This window comes from Neofelis nebulosa, chromosome 14 (genome assembly GCF_028018385.1).
Source record: "Neofelis nebulosa isolate mNeoNeb1 chromosome 14, mNeoNeb1.pri, whole genome shotgun sequence".
Lineage (NCBI taxonomy): Eukaryota > Metazoa > Chordata > Mammalia > Carnivora > Felidae > Neofelis > Neofelis nebulosa.
In genome coordinates, this window is record NC_080795.1 from 57,134,744 (window position 1) to 57,160,664 (window position 25,921).

Below are 25,921 nucleotides of genomic sequence, written 5' to 3' on the forward strand. Positions count from 1 at the left end.
AACTGGTTTTGTTCAATTAAATGAGGACTATATACTTCAGAGGAAGCTGAGCCCCATGCTTAACCTAGGTACCTAATGTTGATTTTTTAGGTCAGTGTATAGCATAGGGATGGATAGTCTTGCAGTTTTGGTCAATAGTACAGGACAGAAAGTCTACTGGAAGGATTTCTGAACGTTTTTTAGCCATTGTAAAGATAGATAGATTGAAACGTTCCATCTTGGCTATTGCCATTGCTGTTAGAGCTTTGGTAGCCATCTCAAGTTCATGAGAAAAGAAGCCTAGGAACTAAGCCAACATGCTATGAAGGCAGAGCAGAGAGAGGGAAAAACCTAGGTCAGTAATGATGCAACTGAACCTCCCAAATAAACAACCTCTACCGCTAGATTCCATGACATCCGGAACAAACATTTTTCTTATTGCTTAGGCCTTCTTGAATTGATTTTCTGTTACCTGCAGGTGAAAGCAATAAGTACCTTTCTGCTACATTCAACCATGCCAAGGAAAAGGAGTGGCTAAATCTTTAGAAGTAACCTTCATCCCCCTCATCTCTAAAAGGATTAACTTCAAATATACAGAGAAAAGGAGAAAAATTTAAATTTCCTCACTTGAATGCCAGCTCCCTCTGGCACTGTGATCTTCCACACACAATTCAGGTTGTTGTCATAAGGCTCAGGGTAACCAGGAGACAAAATAGTCCCTTTGCGCTTTGTTAAAACTCCACCACAGGGCACTAAAAGTAAAACAATTCAAGAGAGCAGTTAATTCTAATGCAGAGGATTAAAATAAGAGAAAAGGTCAGAGATAACATCTTAGACAGATACTACAATTGCAAACACAGCCAAATCTTATTATTTCTTAAAACTCATAAGAACAATGAAAATTAAGTCTTCCTTCCTAAAAACTTTTAAAAATGCTTAGACAACATGAATGGATAACCTTTTAATGGCATTAATCTAAAATCATATTACAATAAACTCAATGACAGCATATCATTTTTAGTATATTACTAAAAAGTACATTGGCACATTTGCATTAAAATTAAAATGTAGATAACAGAATTTGTTGAAGAATTATTTTGTATTTGTTACTTTTGTCTTCATGCATCCTTTGAGGAGTAATAGTACTTTTCAGGAGAAATGCGGATGATGATCACAATGGTATGCTAATAACATTTGTATAGAGCCTATTGTTTGCCAGAGACTCTCCTAAGGCAATTTACATATTTTAACTCATTAAAGCCTCTCAACAATCCACTGAGATGTAAATAAATATTCTCCTCATTTTACAGGAAATAGAGTCACTAGTGATTAAATAACTTGTCCAAGATCACAGAGCTGGTAAGAGGAGAAGGTGAGATTTGAACACCAGTAGTTTGGCTCCAGATTCCATGCTCTTGAGTAGAAGAAAGAGACTTGGTATGGTGCCAGTCTGGTAATTGCTAGTATAGCACTACAAAAATGAGTAAGTACGTAGGTCTGTTCTGAAGTCAATAAAGGCCTCTACCGCTTTTTAAAAGTACTAATCTTAAAGGAAAATTCTCATACCCCTAGTACTGGCAGCTTGGTTTTGGGCATGACCTAACTTACAATTTTAAATATTCGTGATGCTGGACATGTTCCTTAAACTCTCTGAAACTCAGATACCTTGTCTGTGAAATGATAATGCAATGGTTTAAAAAGAGCTTTTGTGAAAAATATACAGATAGGATAATGTATACAAAGAAGCTACCACATTGCTTGGAACACAGCGAGAGGTCAATAAATTGTAGGTCATTTTACTATTTCCTTCTACAACTATTGTTATTTCAGATACCACTGGCACTATGGTCCTCGGGTATTCGTTGTAGTCTGGTTATAGTCGTAAGGTATCAGGATATGTCTTTCATAATATTTTTTAAGTTAATAAGTTTTCTGCCACTTCTTAATGCAAAAGCTTAATGCAAAAACCAAGGGCAATTGCCCAAAGGAGCTACAAACATTTTTAATAGTGTAAACATGTATCTTTAAAGAAAGTCATTTTGTTGTATTTTCCTGTAAATTTGTGTTAATGGGTTAAATATTAATTCAGGTTAAGTTGGTCAGAAAAAAATTTAGCTCCTTTAAAAAGAAAATCAACAGTTTTAGATAACTTGAGAATTAATGTGCCAGGAGTGGAAGAAGAATTCTAGAATAGAGCTTCACCCCAAAAAGATTATAAATAAGTGATTGATGAAGTGCTGATTCTGAGTTGAAAGCAAATGTAGATGCCCTTCCTCTCCATGGTCACTGTCCTGTCTCACTTGCACGTTTTTCTAGTTGCTACATTAATCATATCAATGGACCTCCATTGATATGGGTGTATTATCCATGCACTTTGTCTCTATATTATTGCTAAAATGACCTTTTTAAAATTAAAATTTGCTCATCTTATTTCCCTGATGAAAGTCCTTCAAAAATCTCCCCATTTCCTTCATTCCACAGATAAATACAGTTAATTTTTTAATCTCTAACTACATCTCCAGGCTTGTATGTACCCATGATTTCCCAATATTTCACCATCCCAAACCCTCTTCCCAGTTCAGGCTACTAAACTGATATACTCTCTTAATGCTGTGAGTTGCTACATCCTTCTCCCCCATAGCTAACACTACCATCCATGGTCATTTAATGCTGATAGTACCTCTTGACCTCTTTGCTGACTCCCTTATCTGTTAAGTGTCCCATAGTTTTCTATAGCACCAAGTTCTTTCCTATGCAGTTCTATCACAGATAGCTCGTATTATGTTTTCATATTCTTTTTATACATTAGTCTTTTCTAATAGACTGAAGTCTGCGAAGAGGAAGCAATCAACTTTTTGTCTGGTATTCTGCTCCCTGTGGTGCCAAGATTCTAACTCATCTACCCTTTGCATTCTGAGGTTTCTTTCTCTGCTGCTATAGTGATAAGTCCTCTTTTCCTTACTTTCCAGTCTGTCCTCCATTCATTTCATCAGGGTTTTGTCTTTACTCTATTGGAATGACTATGTCAAAGTCACCATAATAGTCTTATTGCAATGTGATATTCAATTCTTAATTTGCATTTTACTCAACCTATGAATAATTATCTCCTCTTGTTAATCACTTTGTCCACTTTGAGCCTTTCTTTGCTTAGCCATCCGGACACCACACTGTCTTGCTTTTTTCTATGCCACTGGTTATACGCATAATCTTCCTTCCTCCCTCCCTCCCTCCCTCCCTCCCTCCCTCCCTCCCTCCCTCCCTTCCTTCCTTCCTTCCTTCCTTCCTTCCTTCCTTCCTTCCTTCCTTCCTTTTCTTTCTCTCCTAGTGTTGGTGGTATAGTGGTGAGCATAGCTGCCTTCTTTACTTTCTCTTTTCTCTTTCTTTCTTTCTTTCTTTCTTTCTTTCTTTCTTTCTTTCTTTCTTTCTTTCTTTCTTTCTTGCCTTTCTCTTAGTATCTCATCCTCTTTCTCTGATCCTTTAAATGTTGTAACATTCTGTGACCCATGCCATCTTCTCTTTTCTCTCTAACCATCACCCCTCTATAAGGGCATCTATTTCCATGTCATTGATACAGTATGACTACAAAATATTTATCTCTAATTCTGACTTTGGCTCAGAATCCTGAAATAATATGCCTAATAAGCATCTCAAAACTAATATGTCTAGGGGCACCTGGGTGGCTCAGATGGTGAAGCATCTGACTTTGGCGCAGGTCATGATCTCACCATTCATGAGTTTGAGCCCTGCATCAGGCTCTGTGCTGACAGCTCAGACCCTGGAGCCTGCTTCAGATTCTGTGTCTCTCTGCCCCTCTCCCACTCATGCTCTGTCTCTCTGTCTCTCAAAAAATAAATAAATATTAAAAAAATTTTTTTTAAACCAATATGTCTAAAACAATACTTTTTAAAATTTCCTCCATCTATACCATTCTCCACCTCAGTAAATGTCACTACCATTCACCTAGTTCTGGGCCAAAACTGTAGGACTCATTCATCTTAATTTCTCTTTCTTATATTCAAGTTCACAATTACATCTACATCCGATCTATCAGTAAACTTTCTCAGCTCCATTTAAAAAATGTACCATGAGGCTTACCAGTTCTCATCACGGACCATGACCTTCCTATTGAAATTACCATTACTTTTCCTATCCACTATTACACTAGCCTTCTATTCAGTCTTTTTTCTTCTAGCCCACCTGCTGGAAGCCCGAACTACCCAGCCTGAGTGGCAAGGCCCGGGCTGTGGACGGATTGGTGACTGCAGGGCGGCCCGCCAACAGTGAAGCTTCTTGTACTCCCGCTTTTAGGTAATTTGGCCTTAAAAGTACCCGGGGTATTGTCTGTTGGGGAATTGCCCTCGGCAGGCCCCCTGGGAAAAGAACCATTAGGGAAGAAAATAAGGTTCCACAAGGAATTGTGCGGTCTTACGTTTAGCCCTTGTCATCCCCTAAGGAGACTCCTCTACTTACAGGAAGGATAGCCTCATACCTTTGCCAGCAAAGAGGGCCTGTATAGGAGAGACAAATGGATTTGAAAGCCCCAGTCCAGCAACTAAGGAGTGTATCTCTGGGCACAGGTGACTTCAACCCCTAGGCCCACCTGGCCCCCCAGAGGCATTCCAGATGATGACTGAACCTAGTCGGTTAAGCTACAGAATGGTTCGTTGGCTCCTAGGTGCATTGTCTCTCTGAGAATGTATGAGGCATGGGTTTCTAAGGCCTTTTCAGCCCCTTTCTGGCACCTCGGACTGAGGCAAACACATTGTTCTTTTGGCCTCATGTGGTTAGGAGGTCATGTCCCTGTAACTGTTCCACTTGAGGTGTTGAGAAATGGAAGGCCTTTCACGAGAACAGCAAAGTAAATGCTTTGCAGATTATAGATAAACGCAGATGCATAATGGAATAATGTAAGAAATTAATCTATAATCAAAGGGTATGCGGGAAAGTTAGGGGAAAACCACCATGTTATTTCTTAAAGGTCGTTTATACATAAGAACATTTTCAAAATTAGATAATGTTAGAAAAACATAGATGATGTAAGCTACAAGGAAATCACTAGCATATATAATGCCACGTTTGCTACAATAAATCGGCCAGTTCAACACACTGCTGTTGTCTGTGTCCATTTTTATTTTAGTTTTTTATTTTAGTTTTCTGTTTTTATTTTTATTTTTGTTTTGTTTTATTTTCACTTTTTCGCTGACACCGTTCATCCTTCGGGACCCCCTGGACCTGCTGGAGCTGGACTCCGGCACCCACCCCTCTTTACTTAGCCGCAGTGATTTTTTAGAAACTAAGACCACCTCATTCCCTAGCTCAATGAATTCCCTCCCTGCTTTGAGAAATGTCAAACTCCCCACAGCCTTTGAGGCTCTGTATGACTTGGCTTCTTTGCCTCCACAAGACTCTTCTTCTGGCATGCTTGCCATCATTCACGCTGGTCCAGGCACCTGGGATTCTCACTGTGGCTTGAACAGGTCAAGATCTGTTCCTGCCTCACAGTCTATATAGTTGTTTACCACCCAGACTTGTATAACCCCACTCCATTCATCTCGTTTGGATATAAGACAGCAGCATGCCCTGGATGTTTTCTTCTGACCTCCAGCCCTTTCCTTACTTTTCCCCACGGTACTTAGCGCTGTCTGAAAGAAGAGAACGCATTCACTGATGTGTTGCTCTAGCACCCTCCACTAAAATGTAAACTCCACTCTCATCTTCTTATTCAAAGTGAGAATAGAGACTGACAATTAGTAAGCACTGACTACATGCTCCTTGAATAAACTGTTGATTGGCTGGTTGTATATCTGTGTATATACTGCGGTTACAGGTCCCTCTTTGCCATTCCTGCATTATTCCTTTCTCTCAGTATTTCCCTAAATAAGTCACATATAGTGATATAAATTTTCATATAATAATATAAAAAATACTATGAAAATATCCCCAGATATGCATTACTACATATTTTACTACATATTTTATAAAGTTTCAATTCCCACATATATTACTTAACCTAACATTTGTTTTCTATTTTGAAAAAATACACAATGGAGTACTACGTGGCAATGAGAAAGAATGAAATATGGCCCTTTGTAGCAACATGGATGGAACTGGAGAGTGTGATGCTAAGTGAAATAAGCCATACAGAGAAAGACAGATACCATATGGTTTCGCTCTTATGTGGATCCTGAGAAACTTAACAGAAACCCATGGGGGAGGGGAAGGAAAAAAAAAAAAAAGAGGTTAGAGTGGAAGAGAGCCAAAGCATAAGAGACTCTTAAAAACTGAGAACAAACTGAGGGTTGATGGGGGGTGGAAGGGAGGGGAGGGCGGGTGATGGGCATTGAGGAGGGCACCTTTTGGGATGAGCACTGGGTGTTGTATGGAAACCAATTTGACAATAAACTTCATATATTGAAAAAAAAAGATATACTATAAATTTCCCTACGGATTAGTATTATACACTATAACATGGATTAAAACAGGTTTCAGACAAGCATCCTGGGTTCTGCTTTTATCCTTATCCTGGTTTCACTTCTAAACCATAGAGGTTTAACTCTCTATAAAAGATAAATACTAATCTTATCTACCTCCTGGTGTTGCTATCAGCATTACAAAAATTAAAAAAGAAAATGCTTAGGGGCTCCTGGGTGGCTCAGTCAGGTGGTCTGTCCAACACTTGATTTTGGCTCAATCATAAATAATCTCTTGGTTTGTGAGTTGAGCCCCACACGGGGCTCTGTGATTCTTTCTCCCTCTTTCTCTCTGCCCCTTCCCTGCGCTCTCGCTCAATAAGTAAATAAATAAATAAATGAATGAATAAATATTTAAAAATGCTTTATAGTGCTTCTTAAAATGCTAATTACTATTTATTACAATTTTGAATAACGGCTTCAGGGATGAATGGATGGATGAATAAATGAATCAGTGACTGTGGTTTCAGATCCTGTATTTATTTCCTCATCAATTTCTCTCCTGCTCCAAGAAAAGACAATATAAACAGGTGTTGCCATGGAGCTAATATAAGTAAAAGTAGTTTTTTTTCTGGGTTTCTAAAGGTCTTCCGGGGAAAAAAAAAAACACAAAAAACCAGCAGATAAAGGTGATGGGATAAGCAGCTAATTAAAGATTTTTTGCCCAAGGGCAGTACATGGCGGGTTCAGGGGCTTTTCAAGAGACCTCCCACTAACAAAAGTACTTACGCCTAAAGCCATATATTGTTAAAGCTATTAGTGGCTGCAGGGGGTTATTTGAATCACAGTCTCAGAGGGAGGAGAGGTTGGATTTTCAGGAGAATGATTAATTTTAAGAAATCAGAAGTATAACAAGGTCATATTTGGAAGATAAAAACTCAGTCTTCAGCATATTTTTAGTTTTACATTTATTCCAAGGCTCATGTTCTTATCAAAATATGATTGTAGTTTATTATAATTTGCCTAAGGATGACTTGATGTGACAGATTTGTGCAAGATTACTAAATATTCTTTATATAGTGGCTATTTAAATTTGTGGACTCTCTACCTTAGTATTTGACCATGTTAACTATAAGCACAATTCACATATCATGACTAATGGGGCTGCTTTCCAATCAACAGTTTAATTTCAGTATGTCGGTTTTTGCAAAATTACTGAACATTTTATTGTGTTTTACTACAACAAAAAAAATGAAGTGTTGATAACAATAGTAAGAACAGTGAAACTGAAATAATACAGTTGACATGAAAATCATTAGGAATGTAGAAAGCTGCTTTCTTTTGGTTCGAATGGATGCTCAATTGGCTTAACCTGTTAACAGAGCATTCATTTGAACAGTAGAGAAAATACAATCACCAAATCCTGTAAGTAGACTGTCGAAGATTATATTTAAACTGTAAAGTATAGAGAATTTGTTCTCCCCCAGAATAAAATTATCCATATAATATGTAAATGTATTGTTTGTGTTTTACCTATGTCTCTTTCCTAATTATCCAGAAAGATAGTTAGAAGAGTTTTAAACTTCCCGTGGCTTGTAAAATCTAAGCAAGCAAAGTGAGCCAGAGCATCACCATCTGGTAAAAGTCTGAAATTAAAAATACATGGGCCCTGGACTTGGGAAATGGACGGGTTGTTTGACTTCTGCAAGGATTCAGAAAATTATCACAGTTAATTGTTAAAACTCATTCATCGAGCAAATGTTTACTGAACACCTATTATGTGCCAAACGTTTCTTGAACACCTATTGGGTCTTCTTTTGGTGGAACATAAAAACAATACATTGTCAGGGGAGAGAAGGGCAAAAAAGATTATAAAACTAAAAACAAAACAAAACAAAACAAAAAACAAATAAAGAAAACCCCAAACTACATATAATAGATGGGCAGTTGCCATTAAAGAAAAGCAGGATAACGATATAGAATAAATGGAGAATGGTGGCAGAAAATTACTTAAGATAGGCTGTCTGAGGAAGATTATCAGGTTGAATGAAATGGTGTAGTAAGCCTAAAAACTACCTTGGGGATATATGTTCCAGGCAGAAAAAATAGAAAGTTCAAAGGCATTGAGGCAGTTAATATTTTATCTATGAAGAAATATTGAAAATGAGCTAAAATTGAAAATAATACTTTGATATTAACCTAAGAAACTGTGTGTTTGGCTCTGGTATTTGAGTATTTAAGATGTCAAAACTTTCCTTTTATTAATACTTATGAAATAATTATTTGTATTCAGAACATTTTTGAAGCTAAAAATATTTACAGTTAAAAATAGAAATACAAGTGGGATGCTTGGGTAGCTCAGTCCGTTGAGCTTCCGACTCGATTTCCGCTCAGGTCATGACCTCATGGTTCATGAGTTCGAGCCCCATGTCGGGTTCTGTGCTGACAATGTGGATCCTGTTTAGAATTCTCTCTCTCCTCCTCTCTGCCCATCTTCTGCTCACGCTGTCTCTAGATCTCTCAAAATAAATAAGCATTTTTTAAAAGTAAAAAAAAAAAAAAAAAAGAAAGAAAGAAATACAAGATATTTTCATTTATGTACAGGTTAGCAGTTGGACCAAATGGTAGAACCTAAACTGAGTTATCATCTGAGTGTCATTATGAATCAGCGCCTCTCCATTTCTAGTCTCACACAGATGCCATATGCCCTTCAGTTATATATTCAATTTTCTGGATTTCACTTGTTCTACAGGCTGTGCATTATTTCTCCAATGGCATAGGTGATACATCCTTTTCATGTGAACTTAGCAGAAAACAAGTTGTCTTATTCAATTTTCTATCACTAGGTATACACTTTCAAACCAATTCAAGTTGAAAAGTAGTCTGTTCTCTGTTCAGACTCTCCATACACAGAGTGACAGGTTTCTCAAAAAGGCCAGGGAACCCCCTACAGATAGGTGGACTTCTGACGGAGAGACTGTAATGGCTCCTAACTACTTCAGCTTTTGCTCTCAAAGTATAAAGTGAGGCTGAATTCAGACAGGTTGGGGACAGTTTACTAACATTTACCCCTGAAGCTGAATGTCAACCATGGACTAGGGTCTGGTCTGAAAGTCTTTTATAGGCTTTAGTGCTTGGCAGGACCGCTTGTCCTTGCTGAAATGACCACAGTGGAATAGCATCATCCTCCTTCCATTTACGTGGATTTTTGTTTCTGATGGCAAAAACACTGGGATTAACCACCTGATTTATACATGTGGCATATGAAAAAGCTTTGTAATACTCCTGAAACTCAATATTGCACTATATGTTAACGGAATGGAATTTAAATAAAAACTCAAAACAAACAAACAAAATACACTAACATCTTCTTTCATTAAGATAAAAAAAAGCTTTGTAATAATCATATAGAATAGGGATTTTCTTCTGTTTTGTTTATTTATGTATTTATTTATTTAATTTTTTTAATGTTCATCTATTTTTGAGAGTGAGAGAGTGTGTGAGCAGGAGAGGGGCAGAGAGAGGGGGAGACACAGAATCTGAAGCAAGCTCCAGGCTCTGAGCTACCAGCACACAGCTGGGCGCAAGGCTTGAACTCATGAACTGTGAGATCATGACCTGAGCTGAAGTCCGACACTTAACCAAATGAGCCACCCAGGCACCCCAGGTTTTTTCTGTTTTAAACAAAAATGATTTATGTTTAGGGTTTAGAGTTCTTATTCTCTGTATCCTACTTTATATTATTTTTCTCTCATTTCCCTTTCTTATTCCTAAAATCTTCTTTCATTTTTCTTGTTTTACTCCTTTTTTTAATATTTATTTTTGAGAGAGAAAGCACACAAGCGGGGGAGAGGCAGAGAGAGAGGGGAGGGGCAGAGGATCCAAAGCAGGCTCTGTGCTGACAGCAGAGAGCCCAATGTGGGGCTCAAACTCACGAACTGCAAGATCATGACTAGAGCCAAAGTTGGAAGCTTAACCAACTGAGTCACCAAGGCACCCCTTGTTTTACTCATTTTTTAAATGTCTTTTTATATTTATAGTTTTATTCTTCTAACCCTGTCTCACTTTCATAAATTGCTTCGGATAATGAAGTTTTTTTTTTTTACTTTCCAAAATCAGAAGAAAAGTCTGAATGCAAATCTTGGTTAAATATGTATACTCAAGGACAATTAGAATTGTAGTAATCGCTGTTTAACTTTTAACTTTATTTTAATTTTATACCCCTGCAAACAATGAGAACAAACCAAATCATGAACATACGCCTATTGTTTAAAGTCTCTTTCTTTTCAACCATTTGTCCTTAAATGTGTCAATTGGTGGAAAGAAATTTCAATCTCCCCCAAAAACAGATTTTAATAAATAATAACTATTATACCCCAAGAAAATTGCCATTATATTTCATCCAATGTCTTTCTCAAAAATGTTAAGTGCAAAAAAATATGTTGTATTCAAGGGACTGTAAATTAATAGAATTGGAAAGTATGATAAGGGTCCATATTTTTAGCTTTTTAAAAAAAGATGCCAACATCTTCTGTGAAAGATAATTTTAACATTTTGTTAACTTTAAAGTGCTATTGAAACAACATATCAACAAATTAAAAGAAAAGATATTAAGCCTTTTGTCATCACTGAATGTAAATTCTATGTTCTAGAACCAATACCTTCAGAATTAAAGTCTTCTCTCTTGATTCTATAATGGAAGATTTAGCAACAACAAAAAACAACTTAGTCATTCAGTACTTAACAGGTTCCAAGAACTATGCCAAATCATTTAATAATCACAATAAACCTATGAGGAAATCGTCTTAGTTTCCTGCTTCATCTATATGGCAATTGAGAACCAGAAAGTTTGTAAAATTCCCAGGGTCACATAGTAACTCACCACATCTCAGTGCTGAGGTCACAGCAGAAGACTTTACCCAAGACTTAATTAACTCTTATGTTAAACTACAGTTTGGAGCTATGCGGGATTTTATTCAGTTTTACATGACTCTTTATGACTTTTCCTCATTAATGAGGACATTAGTGTGATAAATATACAAATAGGATTTTTAAGAGGTAATTTATAGATTTACACTTCAGTACTTTGCATATGTAGGTTTTCCCAACACTCAAACTAGAGGAAGAGATGGATTTTTTTGAATGATATTTAAAGATTAATGAGCTAGTTTATGAGTTTCCAGATGTCATTATATCACTCTAGTTTTATAATAGATGATTATCTTCAAGGAGTTTTCATCATGTGTATGAAACTAAAGAAGACAGCTACTTACCTAGCTGTCTTCTATTATATGGTATTGATATTTTCTATTGATACATAAATAAACTAAAAGTGACACAAATTATATAAAAAAATACTGGGAAAAGTGAGATAGAAATAACGACTGATCTTCTATATGTATAGAGAAATATTTAAAAATCCATCGTGAGGCTGAAGAGATTTATTATTATCATGTGTCTGTCTTCAATTATTAAACTGATTTAAAGCAATGTAATTTCCGATTTATGCATACTGCATGACTAATTTTAGTATAGACATAGAGGAACATTTCTCTCAGCTCATGGTCCTTTAATTTAGGATAATTTATTTATTACTATTTTATAAGATAATGAAGTCGACATATATTGTGGCTCAAAAGGAGAAACATTATCTGTTTTGTCTTTATGAGAGCATAAAAGTACAGAAAGGGGAAAATCTGTTAGTACCATTAACACAAGCTCCATGCTAGATAAAAGGAGGAGGCATATTAACTCCAAATGAGTTGTTTTCCTGTACCATTGATTTTCAAAAACATATTTCAATAGGGTAAGAAATCTCACATTATAAATAAAATGTAGATATCACATTAGGAAAGCTTAGCTTATAAATCAAAACCTATAGAGAAGCAGTCTTCTGTCATTTAGGTTGACGTTTAGAGTCAGAGAAACTGAGTTTCTGCCTCTACTCCACCACTTACTATATGTTCTGTCAGTTTAAAAATAACTACTTTAGGGGGAGAGCCTGGGTGGCTCAGTCAGTTAAGCATTGATTCTTGGTTTTGGCTCAGGTCATGATCTCACAGTTCCATAGGATCGGGCTCAGTGCTCACAGCACAGAGCCTGCTTCGTATTTTCTCTCTCCCACTCTCTCTGCCCCCTCCCTGTCCCGTGCTCTTTCTCTCTCTCTCTCAAAATAAATATAAAAAAAAAATAAAATAAAAATAACTTTCACCTAAGACTCAGTTTATTCAATCATAAATTCTGAAAGTAACTTTTCAATTGGTTTGCTGTGAGGATTAAATTGAATATGTATTTAAACTACTCAGTATGAAACCTGGAAAATAAAAAGCATTAAGAAATTGGTAATCATATCAGCAAATGGCACTGTGAAAACTGGACAGCAACATGCAGAAGTATGAAACTGGACCACTTTCTTATACCATACACAAAAATAAATTCAAAATGGATGAAAGACCTAAATGTGAGACAGGAAACCATCAAAATCCTATAGGAGAAAACAGGCAGCAAGCTCTTTGATCTCAGCTGCAGCTATTTCTTACTTGACATGTTTCTGGGGGCAACGGAAATAAAAAGCAAACATGAACTATTGGGACCTCATCAAGATAAAAAGCTTCTGCACTGCAAAGGAAACAGTCAACAAAACTAAAAGGCAACCGATGGAATGGGAGAAGATATTTCCAAATGACATATTGATAAAAGGGTTACTATCCAAAATCTATAAAGAACTTACCAAACTCACCACCTAAAAAACAAATAATCCAGTGAAGAAATGGGTAGAAGACATGAATAGACACTTTTCCAAAGAAGACATCCAGATGGCCAACAGGCACATGAAAAGATGCTCAATATCACTCATCATCAGGGAAATACAAATCAAAACCACAATGACTTACCACCTCACATGGGTCTGAATGGCTAACACTAAACTCAGAAAAGAACAGATGTTGGTGAGGATGCTGGGAAAGAGGAACACTTTTGCATTCATGGTGGGAATGCAAACTGGTACAGCCACTCTGGAAAACAGTATGGAGGTTCCTCCAAAAATTAAAAAAAGAACCACCCTGTGACCCAGCAATTGCACTATGAAGTATTCATCCAAAGGATACAAAAATGCTGATTTGACAAGGGCACAAGTACCGTAAATTTTAAGGCAGTGCTATCAACAATAGTCAAATTATTGAAGAAGCCCAAATGCCCATCGACTGATGAATGGATAAAGAAGATGTGGTATATATACACAATGGAATACTATTCGGGAATGAAAAAGAATTAAATGTTGCCATTTACAACAACGTGGATAGAACTGGAGGGTATAATGTCAAGGTAAATAAGTCAGGCAGAGAAAGACAGATATCATATGATTTCACTTATATGTGGAATCTGAGACATATAACAGATGAACATAGGGGAAGGGAATGAAAAATAACATAAAACAAAGATGGAGGCAAACCATAAGAGATTCTTAAATACAGAGAACAAACTGAAGGTTGCTGGAGGGGAGGCGGGTAAGGGGAATGGGTTAAATGGGTGACGGGCATTAAGGAGGGCACTTTTTGGGATGAACACTGGGTGTCACATGTAAGAGATGAATCACTGGGTTAACTAACCTGAACTAAAAAATAAAATAAAATAAAATAAAAAATAAATAAAACTAGATACATGTAATTTCATTTTCAGGTATCATAAGATATGTTATTAAAATATATTTTACATATTTATAAGTGTATATGTGTTATATGCATGTTATATGTGTGCATATACACTCTCGTCACATTCTGTGAACAATTGGAACTGAGATTATTAAAATAAAAACAAAATTGTGCTTATCTCTTATTTTTAAAAAACTGTCCCTCTTATTTTCTAGATCCAGTGAAGAGATGGGTAGAAGACATGAATAGACATTTTTCCAATGCCAATAAAACTTTAACAAGAAATAATTCAACTCATGAGAACTATTTCTTAACTTGTGATTATGTATTACCATCCTTCATTTAATGTAATACTATGTAACCAAAGAAAATAATTTCCAGATATGCTCTTGGGACAGAGAATAAATAAACTTTGTAACTTACTTTTTCATATCTATGGAATGCTATAAGAACCAAAAATCATTGTAATGATTCCAAAATAGCATAAAATTCTAACTGTTTTATGGCTTAGAGAATATTTTAATATGTTTCATATAACATGGTTAAGAGCCCATTAAGTTAGAAAGTGTATATTCTGGGGGCGCCTGGGTGGCGCAGTTGGTTAAGCGTCCGACTTCAGCCAGGTCACGATCTCACGGTCCGTGAGTTCGAGCCCCGCGTCGGGCTCTGGGCTGATGGCTCGGAGCCTGGAGCCTGTTTCCGATTCTGTGTCTCCCTCTCTCTCTGTCCCTCCCCCGTTCATGCTCTGTCTCTCTCTGTCCCAAAAATAAAATAAACGTTGAAAAAAAAAATTAAAAAAAAAAAAAAAAAAAAAAAAAAAGAAAGTGTATATTCTGTTTACCAATTTAAATTAGATACAGTATACAATAACAATACAAACAATAAAGTTTGAAACATTAAGATCTGGCTAACCTTAATGTATTCTACTCATTCAAAGTATTACCACTTAGACTTGTGAGAGACTGAAAAAATCTCTTATTTTATATTTTTTACACATATTTACAACTAATAAATAAAAGATAAAAAACAGACTTATTTTCTAATGCATATTTTGTAATTCTTTTGATGCCAAAGTAGAATATGGCCAAAGAAATCAGCTTCTGAGATCTTTAAATGATACGTAAATTCTTTACATATTGGCATAGGACACTCTGCATAATGTTTGAGAGATATTTATTTCAACAGCCCATATCACTAGCATTTAAATTTTGTTATTGGCAATATGCACATATATAATCATCCATCTAAATCAATAAATGAGGACACTATTCAGCTAATTTAAAACAAAATATTTTTCATTCATCACATTACATCTCAACTGCATCCAATATCCACATTCATTTGCATATCTAGGTACATCATAACTAACAAAGTATTTAAGGATTAATGCATAACTATTAGATAACATAGAATTATTGACAGATGCAAGATAACTAGTTTTGATATAAAATATAAAATATGTATAATCACAAAGCTATCAAATTTACACACTTACCAATACAGGTAGGTAAGGAATCATTCCACTGGGCCAGAGAATTGGGAACTGTATCACACCTAATTGCGATGGATCCATGGAGGATGTATCCTGGATTACATTCAAAAAGAACCAATGAACCAACTGCAAATTCATTGCCGATCCTTCTTCCGAATCTTGGTTCAGGCACAGAACTGCATTGTGTGGAACTTGTTCTAGGAACAGCTGTGTACAAATAATTGTTTATTTTAATTTCATATTTGGTAGAGAAGTACAGATTTCAAAATATAACTAAACAAATCTCAAAGAAATGTTCACTTTTTATCAGCGCTCAAATTAACAACTTGAATACATTTCTAAAAGTTTTTTTATTCGTACAGAATAAAATACAAGTTAAAATGGATACTGCTGTTGTCATCAAGATTCTTCATTTAAAAACCATTTTACTTTTGATTCTTTAAACAACATCAAGTAGGTTTTTTTTGTATTTTTTGTTTTACCAAACTCATTAATATAACAAAGTAGTTTGAATTAGATATTTAAATTTATGGGATGATGACTGAAAGATCATGTGTTTCTCTTTTTAACCTGGGATACCAAGTTCAAACAATATGTGGCAGGTTACATGAGGTGATGTCACAATTTACTTTTCAGTAGTTTCATCAATTTAAAAAAGAAAACACAACATTTTACTACACAGCAGGTTCACAAACTTAGTTGTTTAAAATATGTTTGTTACTGATGAAGACAATTACTATGTTCAAGGCTAAGTAGAATAGAAGTCAGACAGATTAACAACAATAGAAATTTTAATTTTAATAATCATACAATGTCAGATTTGAAATTGTTTTTAAACTTTATAGGTACGTTCTCGATTGTGACTTTTTTTTTGTTTTAGTAAAATAGAATGATAACAGGATGTTTTTTCTTTTTAAAACACATACAGATGGGATTAAGGAGTTTGACAACTGCCCCGAAAATGATATGATGCATTCCAAATAGACTGATTCCTCTTACGTGACTTGTAATAGTGCCTTTTTCAATTCATAATATCTCATACTGTTTAATGAAGGAATACTATTGAAAATGAAACAGTATAATATTATAGCCAACATTATAAATGAGATAAAATCAGTTAATAAAAATATCAAATCACAAATGTCTATAAATGTCTTAGGAATAAGTCCAAACTACTACATGATCATAAATAATTAAAATATTTGAAATTATAGGTCTTTTCTTATTTTAATGGTAATATAAAGCCTTGTCTATAAAAGGCGAGAAAAATCTATGTAAACAAACTTTCAATTGCACAAAAATATTTAATAGCCATGAAGAAAGTTTGAAATCTCCTGAGAGAATGAGAAACTAAAATTTTAGAATGGAATAATGATTTCCCTGCATGTCTAAGTACATCAGCACAAAATTTGCCACATTTTTAATTTAGAATGCTGGACTATGGGGAAAATAGAATATGTGGAGACTGAAGAGTTGTCAGGAAAAAAAAAAAAAAACAGATGCTTTAGAACAATACGTTGGAAGGAAGGAAAATCATACTTGAGAATGATGATGTAAGCAATAGGTCACTTTTGACCTTGGTCAAAGTAACAATGCTCTAGTGAGAAGGGAGGGAACAGGGCAAAACTTAAAACAAAACAAAACAAAACAAAACACAGCTTTGATCTCTCCTATATGGTTATGAGGAGCTCATCATTCAATAAACTCTGAACATAACATGAGCAAACTGATATCATTCCTTACTGTGTTTCTAGGCTACAGGGTCACTTACCTTGATAAACAAAGTGAAATCCCTTAGCTGTTATTGGTCCAACTGAAGTAAATCGAATTGTGATCTGATTACCTGAACTCAGTGGAAGTGATTCTCCTACTCAACAAAACAAACACTAAGATATCATAAATAATTTCATTCAGTAAACCTAACAAATTATATTAATTTACACTGTCTTTTGAAAATGTCAATCTATGTTCTATCAAATTACTTCAATATATCCTATCTCTGACAATATATTCTTTGGGTTCAGCTTCAATCACAACCTTTTTACAGAAGGCTTTAATTACATTTTGATACATATTGTCTCATTTAAAACGAATCCTTAAATATTTTATAATACATTTAACACCATAGACTAAGTGACTAAATATTATATTTACTTGATTACAATGCCCCAAAATAGTTGGTTATATTTTTCTCAAGCGTTCGAGTTATTATCGTGTTTCTACTTTTTTTTTTCAATAAAGAGTGATTCTATTTTCAGTTTATTTCTAATATGGATGACATAAATCTCAACTTTCACTACAATACCAATCAAAGTCAGTCTTTAATCAATAACTGATGCATGGCAGTTCTATTAAAGGATACCTGAATGGGATCCTGAGAGGGAAGATAACAGAGAAGATTGCTGAGTTGGCCCATCATACACCTCAACAACATCGTGGAGTGATGTCTGGAAAAATACAAACTGGCCAAACACCACTGATCAACAGGAACCAGGAGAAGCAAACAAATCACCAACCATCCATAAACGAAAACAAAAAATAAAAAACAAAACAAAAAAAAATAGAAAGAGGAGGAGAGAGAGAACAAAGTATTACAATATAATACTCATCTTTTTTTTTCTACCTTTAAAAGAGGGTAGATGCCAATTGGTTGATATGCCTGACATATGTATTTCAGGTCATAAAGGTAATGACCATGACCTAAAAGCAATAAAATTTTTAGATACTATATTTAAAAAAAATTAAATGGGTATATACAGCATTTATTTTGAGATCAGAAATCATAAGGTTGGTGATTAATACTTTATAATAACTCTTTTTTTTTTTTTTTAATTTTCCCATTGGTAGCTTGGCTCTTTTCACTTTGTGACTCTCTTCCCTTTTTCTAATTTTTTTCTCCTCTTTTATATAAGATAATGTTTTAACTCAGGGGAAGTTTTGTAGATTGCTTTGAAAATGCTATTCCATTATGAGTAATACTTTCACTGGAAAAATATCAGCAAGATTCTTTTCAGGTCTGCAGTGTTTAGTTCACATTCTAACTTAAAACAGTTCCTAAGCATATATTGCTAATATTCTGCCAAAATAAATATTACTTATGATTCCTCAACAATTAAGGTATAAAATTTTAAAAAATGAATGCTTTTTCATGGTAAGTACAGATCTGAAATACTTATTAATGAGTATTTATAAATGTCTCCTTATTTTTTACTTTTCCTTTAATTATGCCCTAACATTAAGTATAGAAACGACCCAAACTGTAACTTAAAAAAAAAAAAAGAACTTGTTTCAGAGCAGAAATAAGCTTATGTTTTATGTCTTGTAAAAAATGAGATAAATAATAAAAATTATCTTTAAAACATTTTATTGAATACAAAATCTATGGGTTTAAAAGAGTGATTTCTTACAAGTTTAATAATGTAAAACCAGAGTAATTTTTATCAACTCAAAATCACATTAGTGTAATTAAACTATATTGCATGAATACATATATTTTAAAAGTTCATTATTATTTACACTTCAAATCAAGATTATGGTCATCCTTTGGTGGTCTTATGAAGACAGCCTAGTTCATCTGAAACATGCTGAGTTTGCCTATGAACACATACACGTAATACTGTAAACAAAGCTATACTTTTTTTTTTTGTCCTGCTAAAATAAGCTGGTGATCTCAGTCCAGTTCTTTGTGGGGTAAAGGAAAAGGAATATAGACACGGAGTTGTTGTTTTGAACACTTCCCGAATATTGACGTGCTGTATTTCATAAACAATCCTCCTGAAAACACTGCTTCAAGCCATGAAAACAAATTTACGTTTCTATCAAATCAGATACATGTAGTCGATTGTTTTAAGAGTTTACAAGTCACATGAAATTTCAGTCCAGACCTTTTTAGAAGATCCATATATTGGTCTACCAAATCCCAAACTATTTAAAAAACATTCCAAAAAATATTAAGAAAGTTTTTGTTTTCTGTTTTTGTATTTGTTTAGATTGGTGTTTGATGTGTTTTCAGATGTGTCTTTGAAAGCTTCAGTGACAATGCAGGTGTTGCCATTGCCAAGCGTCCCCCTTTCCCCCCAAAATCATGTTAGCCTAATTATAGGAGCTTTGCTAAGAGCATGTGCAACAAGGCTCTTGGTAGATAAACTATTCTTTCTTTATATCTTTTTGGAAAGACCTTAGATGAAAAATTAGAATTCAACATCCCCTAAATCTTTCTGCTTAAATATTTCAAATGTTTCATTCGGAAACATGCCCAGTTCCCAAGCAGATCACCGCATTACAAACATCTAAAACACAAAACAAAATAACACCCACCCCTGTTCAAAACAAAAACAAAAACAAATAAAAAAAATCCCACACACAAAAAAGAGTCATCCAAGAGCTTTTTCTAAGGAAAAAGGGGGAAAAAATATTTCTTTTCTCTTGTTCACAATTGTTATTTCTCCACAGCTCGAGCAGACTTTTGTGTCGCTTGTAAATGGGAATGTTGAAAAGTGTGACTTTTTTTAATGTTTATTTATTTTGAGAGAGAAAGAGCAAGAGCAGGGGATGGGCAGAGAGAGAGAGAGAGAGAGAGAGGGAGAGAGAGTGAAAAGTGTAACTTTTAACAATATAGCCATTAACACAGTGTATTTGCATCATTTTAAGTAACAAACATTGTATGGCATGCCCTTGGAGTGTTCTTAGTAACTCGTGCCTGTAATTTGTTGTGCTAATTCTGAGGTGACAGTGAAGAGAATTAAGAAGCATAGGGGGTGAAGGAGTGGAGCTTTGAATCTTGCCTTATGAAGTACTTACTTAGTACTAATAAGCTACTACTCATTTTTAAAAGTTTATTTATTTTGAGAGTGAGAGAAAGAGCACATGCAAGCAGGGGAGGGGCAGAGAGAGAGAGAGAGAGAGAGAGAGAGAGAGAGAGAGAGACAGAGAGAGAGAGAGAGACAGAGAGAATCCCAAGCAGGTTCTGCCCTGTCATGGTAAGATCATAACCTGAGGTGAAATCAAGAGTCATATGCTTAACTGACTGAGCCACCCAGGCACCCCAGCTACTACTCTTTAATTGCTATCTAACTCTGTATTAACATAGCCAATGGAAATCTTAAAGTAAAAATAGCTTTCATTAGGAGAAAAGTTACTTGAGAGCATACTAAACTATTACATGAAAAATAAAATTTTTAAGTACATTTTGAATACATTTTTTGTAGTATGAAATATCAAGAACATTTGCATGGTGATTTCAGTTCCTACACATCAGCAGTTTGAGTATTGCCTCAGCAAATTATGTTACAAGCCTGAACCAAATCTTAGTCAGAAATCTCAAGAATTGAATGGTAAACTTTGTGTTTGCTTTTCAATTCTGTCTGCAAATGCCTTTATTTAGTTTTCTTACATTCAAGACATCAGGTCTTCTGCTTCTAAAATGTTCTGAATGGCCAAGTGCACCCTTGGCATGGTTGAGACTTTGTAGGAAAAAAAAAATTGTGAAAGAGTTTAAGATGGATCCAAAGATAACTGAATGTTGGTTTTTGGTAAGTGAGATGTTTTTAGCATACCTTTCTGGGTTACTGGTGTTTTGGGGGCCTGTGGTGTATGTAATGGACTATTGTCCAATTGACAGACATGTTCTGTATCTATCCATAAATTAATTTTAGCATCCTATCTACCTATCTATCATCTAGCTATCTATTGATCTATATTTGGTTATTGAATTCTCTGTTGAACCACTGTAGTATTTTACCAAAATGTTCATTAATTCTTGAGTTAAATAAAATTTAATGCAAGAAAAAAATCTGATACATGGTTATTTTATATTTGCATGGGAATCACAGTTATGTTCCCTTCAAACAACAAATCAAAAAACCTTTTAATACTGACCTAGATACCTCAACTTAAGGACTGGACCATCTTTTTATTTCTAGGACTACAATTAACCCCCAAAGTTTGGACTGATTATGCCTTCTGGAATGATTAGCAAGCCCTCTATCTTCTTTTTCTTAGTTTCCAACAGAGATACAGAATTCTCTGCATCTCAGCTCCATGCTTCTTTCCCTTACTCTGGAGATCTGCATGTGGACATCAAAAGCACTTTTTGGGGGCGCCTGGGTGGCGCAGTCGGTTAAGCGTCCGACTTCAGCCAGGTCACGATCTCGCGGTCTGTGAGTTCGAGCCCCGCGTCAGGCTCTGGGCTGATGGCTCGGAGCCTGGAGCCTGTTTCCGATTCTGTGTCTCCCTCTCTCTCTGCCCCTCCCCCGTTCATGCTCTGTCTCTCTCTGTCCCAAAAATAAATAAAAAACGTTGAAAAAAAAAAAATTAAAAAAAAAAAAAAAAAGCACTTTTTGTTCTCAGCCTATTAGAGTAGGCTATAAACGCAAAGCTGTTTCTTACGAGAAACACCACCTCCAGTGAACTTTCTTTTTTCTTTCTTAAGCATAATAGATCTTAAAAATAATTTTTTAATTCTTTTATTAAAATCCATTTTAAAATGTTATATATGTATTATTGCAAGCTGGGAAAAGGAAGAAAAGGGAAGCCTGATAAGCTAGAAAATACCACCCAAAATAACCCTTCAAATCAGCCGATGCAAATAATCTATTATGTCTGAAACTACTTCTGACCTCTTATTTTCCATATATTTTACTCTAGAATACAGTTTATTAATCTAACTAATATATTGATTCTGTTCTATGATGTATCAAAACAGAACTGGAATCAGAAAGCTGAGCCATCCAGAGAGAGTCCTGCTCTTAGACCCCATTAACTATATTTGAAGTCATTCAGGTAGCAGCTTACCTCTACCTATGGAAAGACGTTAGGTTAGCCAATTAAATCAATTGTAACCCAACAACAGAGCATGTTGGGCACATCTTTTAATGCAGATCATTGCTATGCTCATCATTTAATCCATTTTGAAAAGCAACTCCTCTACCAACCTCTAATGGGCAATATTTAGGAGGTATCCTAGGCTGCATTTTTTAAATCTATAACTTAAATTTTTAAAAGTCACTTAAATAGTCTGATTAAATCACTTAGATAGAGAAAACCTCTAATGTAGATTAGATAGGCAGGATATTTACCCCAACTTTAAAATTCTTAGTTCATTTGCTTCCCCATGATCAAATAAACTCAGAAGACATGACATTGTGTTTATCTGGTTTTCTTTGTAGGTAAATCAAGGTTTATTAGAGATCTAATTTTTACAGGCTTGTTAATCAAACCAAGACGGAGAGGCGGGGTTCCATTTACAGAGAAGGTTCGCATGATACAAGTGTTCACTTAACAAAGTTGCAGAGCCCATTTGTTTCCTATCCTGCACCAACTCTTTTCTATCACTTCTCCTTTAGTCACATTCATTTAACTCATGAGACTTTATCCATTCTGCTTAATTTAGCCATTCCAAATGTAAGTCAGTAAATGATGACAGGGTGCTGGGGATGATATAAAGAAACTCTGAGGAAAAACAAGACAAAGCAAAAACAGAAACAGAAACAAACCAAAACCAAAACCAAAACCAAAACCAAAACCAAAACAAACCTGAGAATTAATATGGCTAAACTGTCAGAAGGCACCATGCAAACCAACAGTCTCCTGGAAAGTATCTTTGTGGAACACAGTACAGTGGACACCTGAGGTGGGACATCGTTCACAACATGGCTGAGCACCCAGAGGCGTGAACATTTGTTTAGAATATAAATAAATAGTTCTTTACTTTCAACTGTTGCTGATGTTCCACAATTACCTAAGCTAGTAAGAATATTTTTTAAGTTACACTTAATTCTTGTGCCATCAAAACAACCAGAGGCTCACTGATTTAGCAATTAAGTTTAAATGAGGATAATAAAACAAACACGGACACAATTGATGTTATTCAGTGACTAGGACTGGAGTTATTGAATTAAAAATAAATATTGAATCTATGCAAATACAGAAGGGTTTTAATTTTGCTTTTATCAATTTTATTGTTTTCTCAGGAAGGAATAACTCACAGAGTATCCCAATGGGGTACTAGTTTTAAAAGGAAAACAAACAAAACAAAATAAAAAATAAAAACCTCAGACGCAGATGGGCCATGGCTAAAGAAACTGATCTAACCATCTCTGTGGAAGGTGGTAAACGGTAAAATTAAAATGTCTTAGAGTTTGTGGTAAATTCAGGTCTTATTCAAACTTGCTTTGATGTAAAAGGGATCAAATTTAGTGGAGGAAGACGGAGAAGTAGTTCTCCTTAGGCATCGGTAGTTCTAGTTGTCGGATGGATGGTACCTTATTCATTATGGTGCCAAAGTACTAAAACGACAAGACTTCTTTGCTCTATGAGAGAATAAAGCAGCTTAAAGACTGTCAGTTTCTGCAACTGAGCAGATTTAGAAGGACTAAGGCTTTTTTTTTTTTTTTTATTTTTTTATTTTTGGGACAGAGAGAGACAGAGCATGAACAGGGGAGGGGCAGAGAGAGAGGGAGACACAGAATCGGAAACAGGCTCCAGGCTCCGAGCCATCGCCCAGAGCCCGACGCGGGGCTCGAACTCACAGACCGCGAGATCGTGACCTGGCTGAAGTCGGACGCTTAACCGACTGCGCCACCCAGGCGCCCCGAAGGACTAAGGCTTTAAACTAACAAATCTACAATTCTAGAATGCCCTGATAAAGGAAAATGAAAACTGTCAAATGAAGAGTTAGGTCAGGTTCTGGAATCAGACTTTAGGATCGAATCTAGGATGAGCCTCACAGAGAATTTACTTCACTTTTCCATGCCTCAATTTCCTCATCTCTAAAAGGGAATAATGATAATAAAGGTAACCTCATATGATTGATGTGAGTTATTGTATAAATTGATACTGGTAAAACACTTTGAACAAGTACCTGAAACACAATAGTATTAGTTACTACCATAAGTATCTCAGCTTTGTAAATGTATAGGCTACTAATTCAATATCTGAAAATTCATGATAGAAAAAATTTAATTGACTTTTGAGGTTAGATAGCATATTTTTTCTCATACTTTGCTTTCCATACATGAGTCTTTAAAATAAATGTTAGAGCCGGTTGGGTTAGAGGAACATTCCATGCATTTTAATCAAGGTTCATTTGTCTTATGATTCCAGAATGACTAGGTACTTCTCTTATCTATTGATTTTACATTCTCTCCTTTTGGATGGAATATGAAAGTGTAATTAGCAGTATTCTATATGGACTAAGAAAAGAGGAGCAAGGTGAGAGAGCACTCTACTTTTGTTTTACTTTGCTCCCTTTATTTTAAGTCCCTCTGTTGCGAAAGCAATGAAACACCAACACAAAAGAAATAGTTCCACACAGAGGGCAGTCTAGACAGAAAAAGGAAAAAAAAAATACTGTAAATTCCTATTAGATCTCAGCATGATTCTCAACATGCCTACTATCCTTTTTCAAAATCCACACATTCTCTTGTATTCTAGGGTTCATTTTGATTGTATTAGGCACTCAGCTGGTTAGTTGCTCTGTTAAAAAATTGTAAAGAAGTCACCTCCATTTCTCTCAGCTTGCATTTTATTCACCAACACGGTAAAGAAAACACACATGTGCACTCATTCTACCAACAGAACAGAAATAAGATTCAAATCAAAGATGTGTTTAGAACTGTACTTGATTATATGTGAAAGCATAAAAAAATACTGTTGGTGACATAAGATATCAAAAAGTTTGGCTAGCTTTATAGGAATTTTGCTTCATACTTTCATCTCAGTATGAATATTTCAAGACAATATTGTAGAAATGTCCACGTATGCCAAATGCTTCCTTTTTAAATTAGTAACATATACAGAACTCGTTGTTCTCTATACGTTCCCACTGTGAAAGTACTTATAAAAAACTCCAAGGTTGCTTTTTGGGATATTATGCCACTTGGATACCTCATAATTTTAAAAGCATTCTCATTTAAAGATGATTACAAGTAGCCAATTAAAACTTCAGTTTTATGAAATATACATATATGTGTGTGTGTGCATTATACACATACATATAAAGTTAAATATTATAACAATTTATTCAAAAGCACCAAAAGGCGGAACTTTAAAAACCAGACCCAAGGGAGTGCTTGGGTGGTTTAGTTAAGCGCCCGACTTCAGCTCAGGTCATGAACTCGCAGTTTGTGAGTTTGAGCCCTACCTCCGGCTCTGTGCTGACAGCTCAGAGCCTGGAGTCTTCTTTGGATTCTGTCTCTTTCTCTCTCTATTCCTTCCCCATTTGTACAATCAATCAATCAATCAATCAATAACAAACCAGCCCCAAATCACATTAGTGTGCTACTTATTTTCAAAATGTCATCCTGCGATGGAAAAGTTTGAATAGAAGTTGCATTCATTGATGTAATAACAATTGAGAATTTCATCAGTATTTTGGAAACTCTTCTATTTTC

General features: G+C 35.2%; 1 protein-coding gene across 6 annotated transcripts in view; it reads right to left on the reverse strand.

The window, feature by feature from the left end:
- Positions 1–25,921, reverse strand: part of CSMD3 (CUB and Sushi multiple domains 3) — a 1,263,431-nt gene that overhangs the window by 170,884 nt on the left and 1,066,626 nt on the right. For 4 of the 6 annotated variants that reach the window (XM_058698868.1, XM_058698867.1, XM_058698872.1 and 1 more), the window contains 4 exons: positions 17,893–18,006; positions 17,302–17,397; positions 15,534–15,737; positions 607–731 (listed from right to left, as the gene is read on the reverse strand). In XM_058698868.1, the coding sequence (XP_058554851.1) occupies positions 607–731; positions 15,534–15,737; positions 17,302–17,397; positions 17,893–18,006 (539 nt within the window). The remainder of the gene's footprint in view (positions 1–606; positions 732–15,533; positions 15,738–17,301; positions 17,398–17,892; positions 18,007–25,921) is intronic. The other 2 variants (XM_058698869.1, XM_058698873.1) reach the window with 1 other exon arrangement.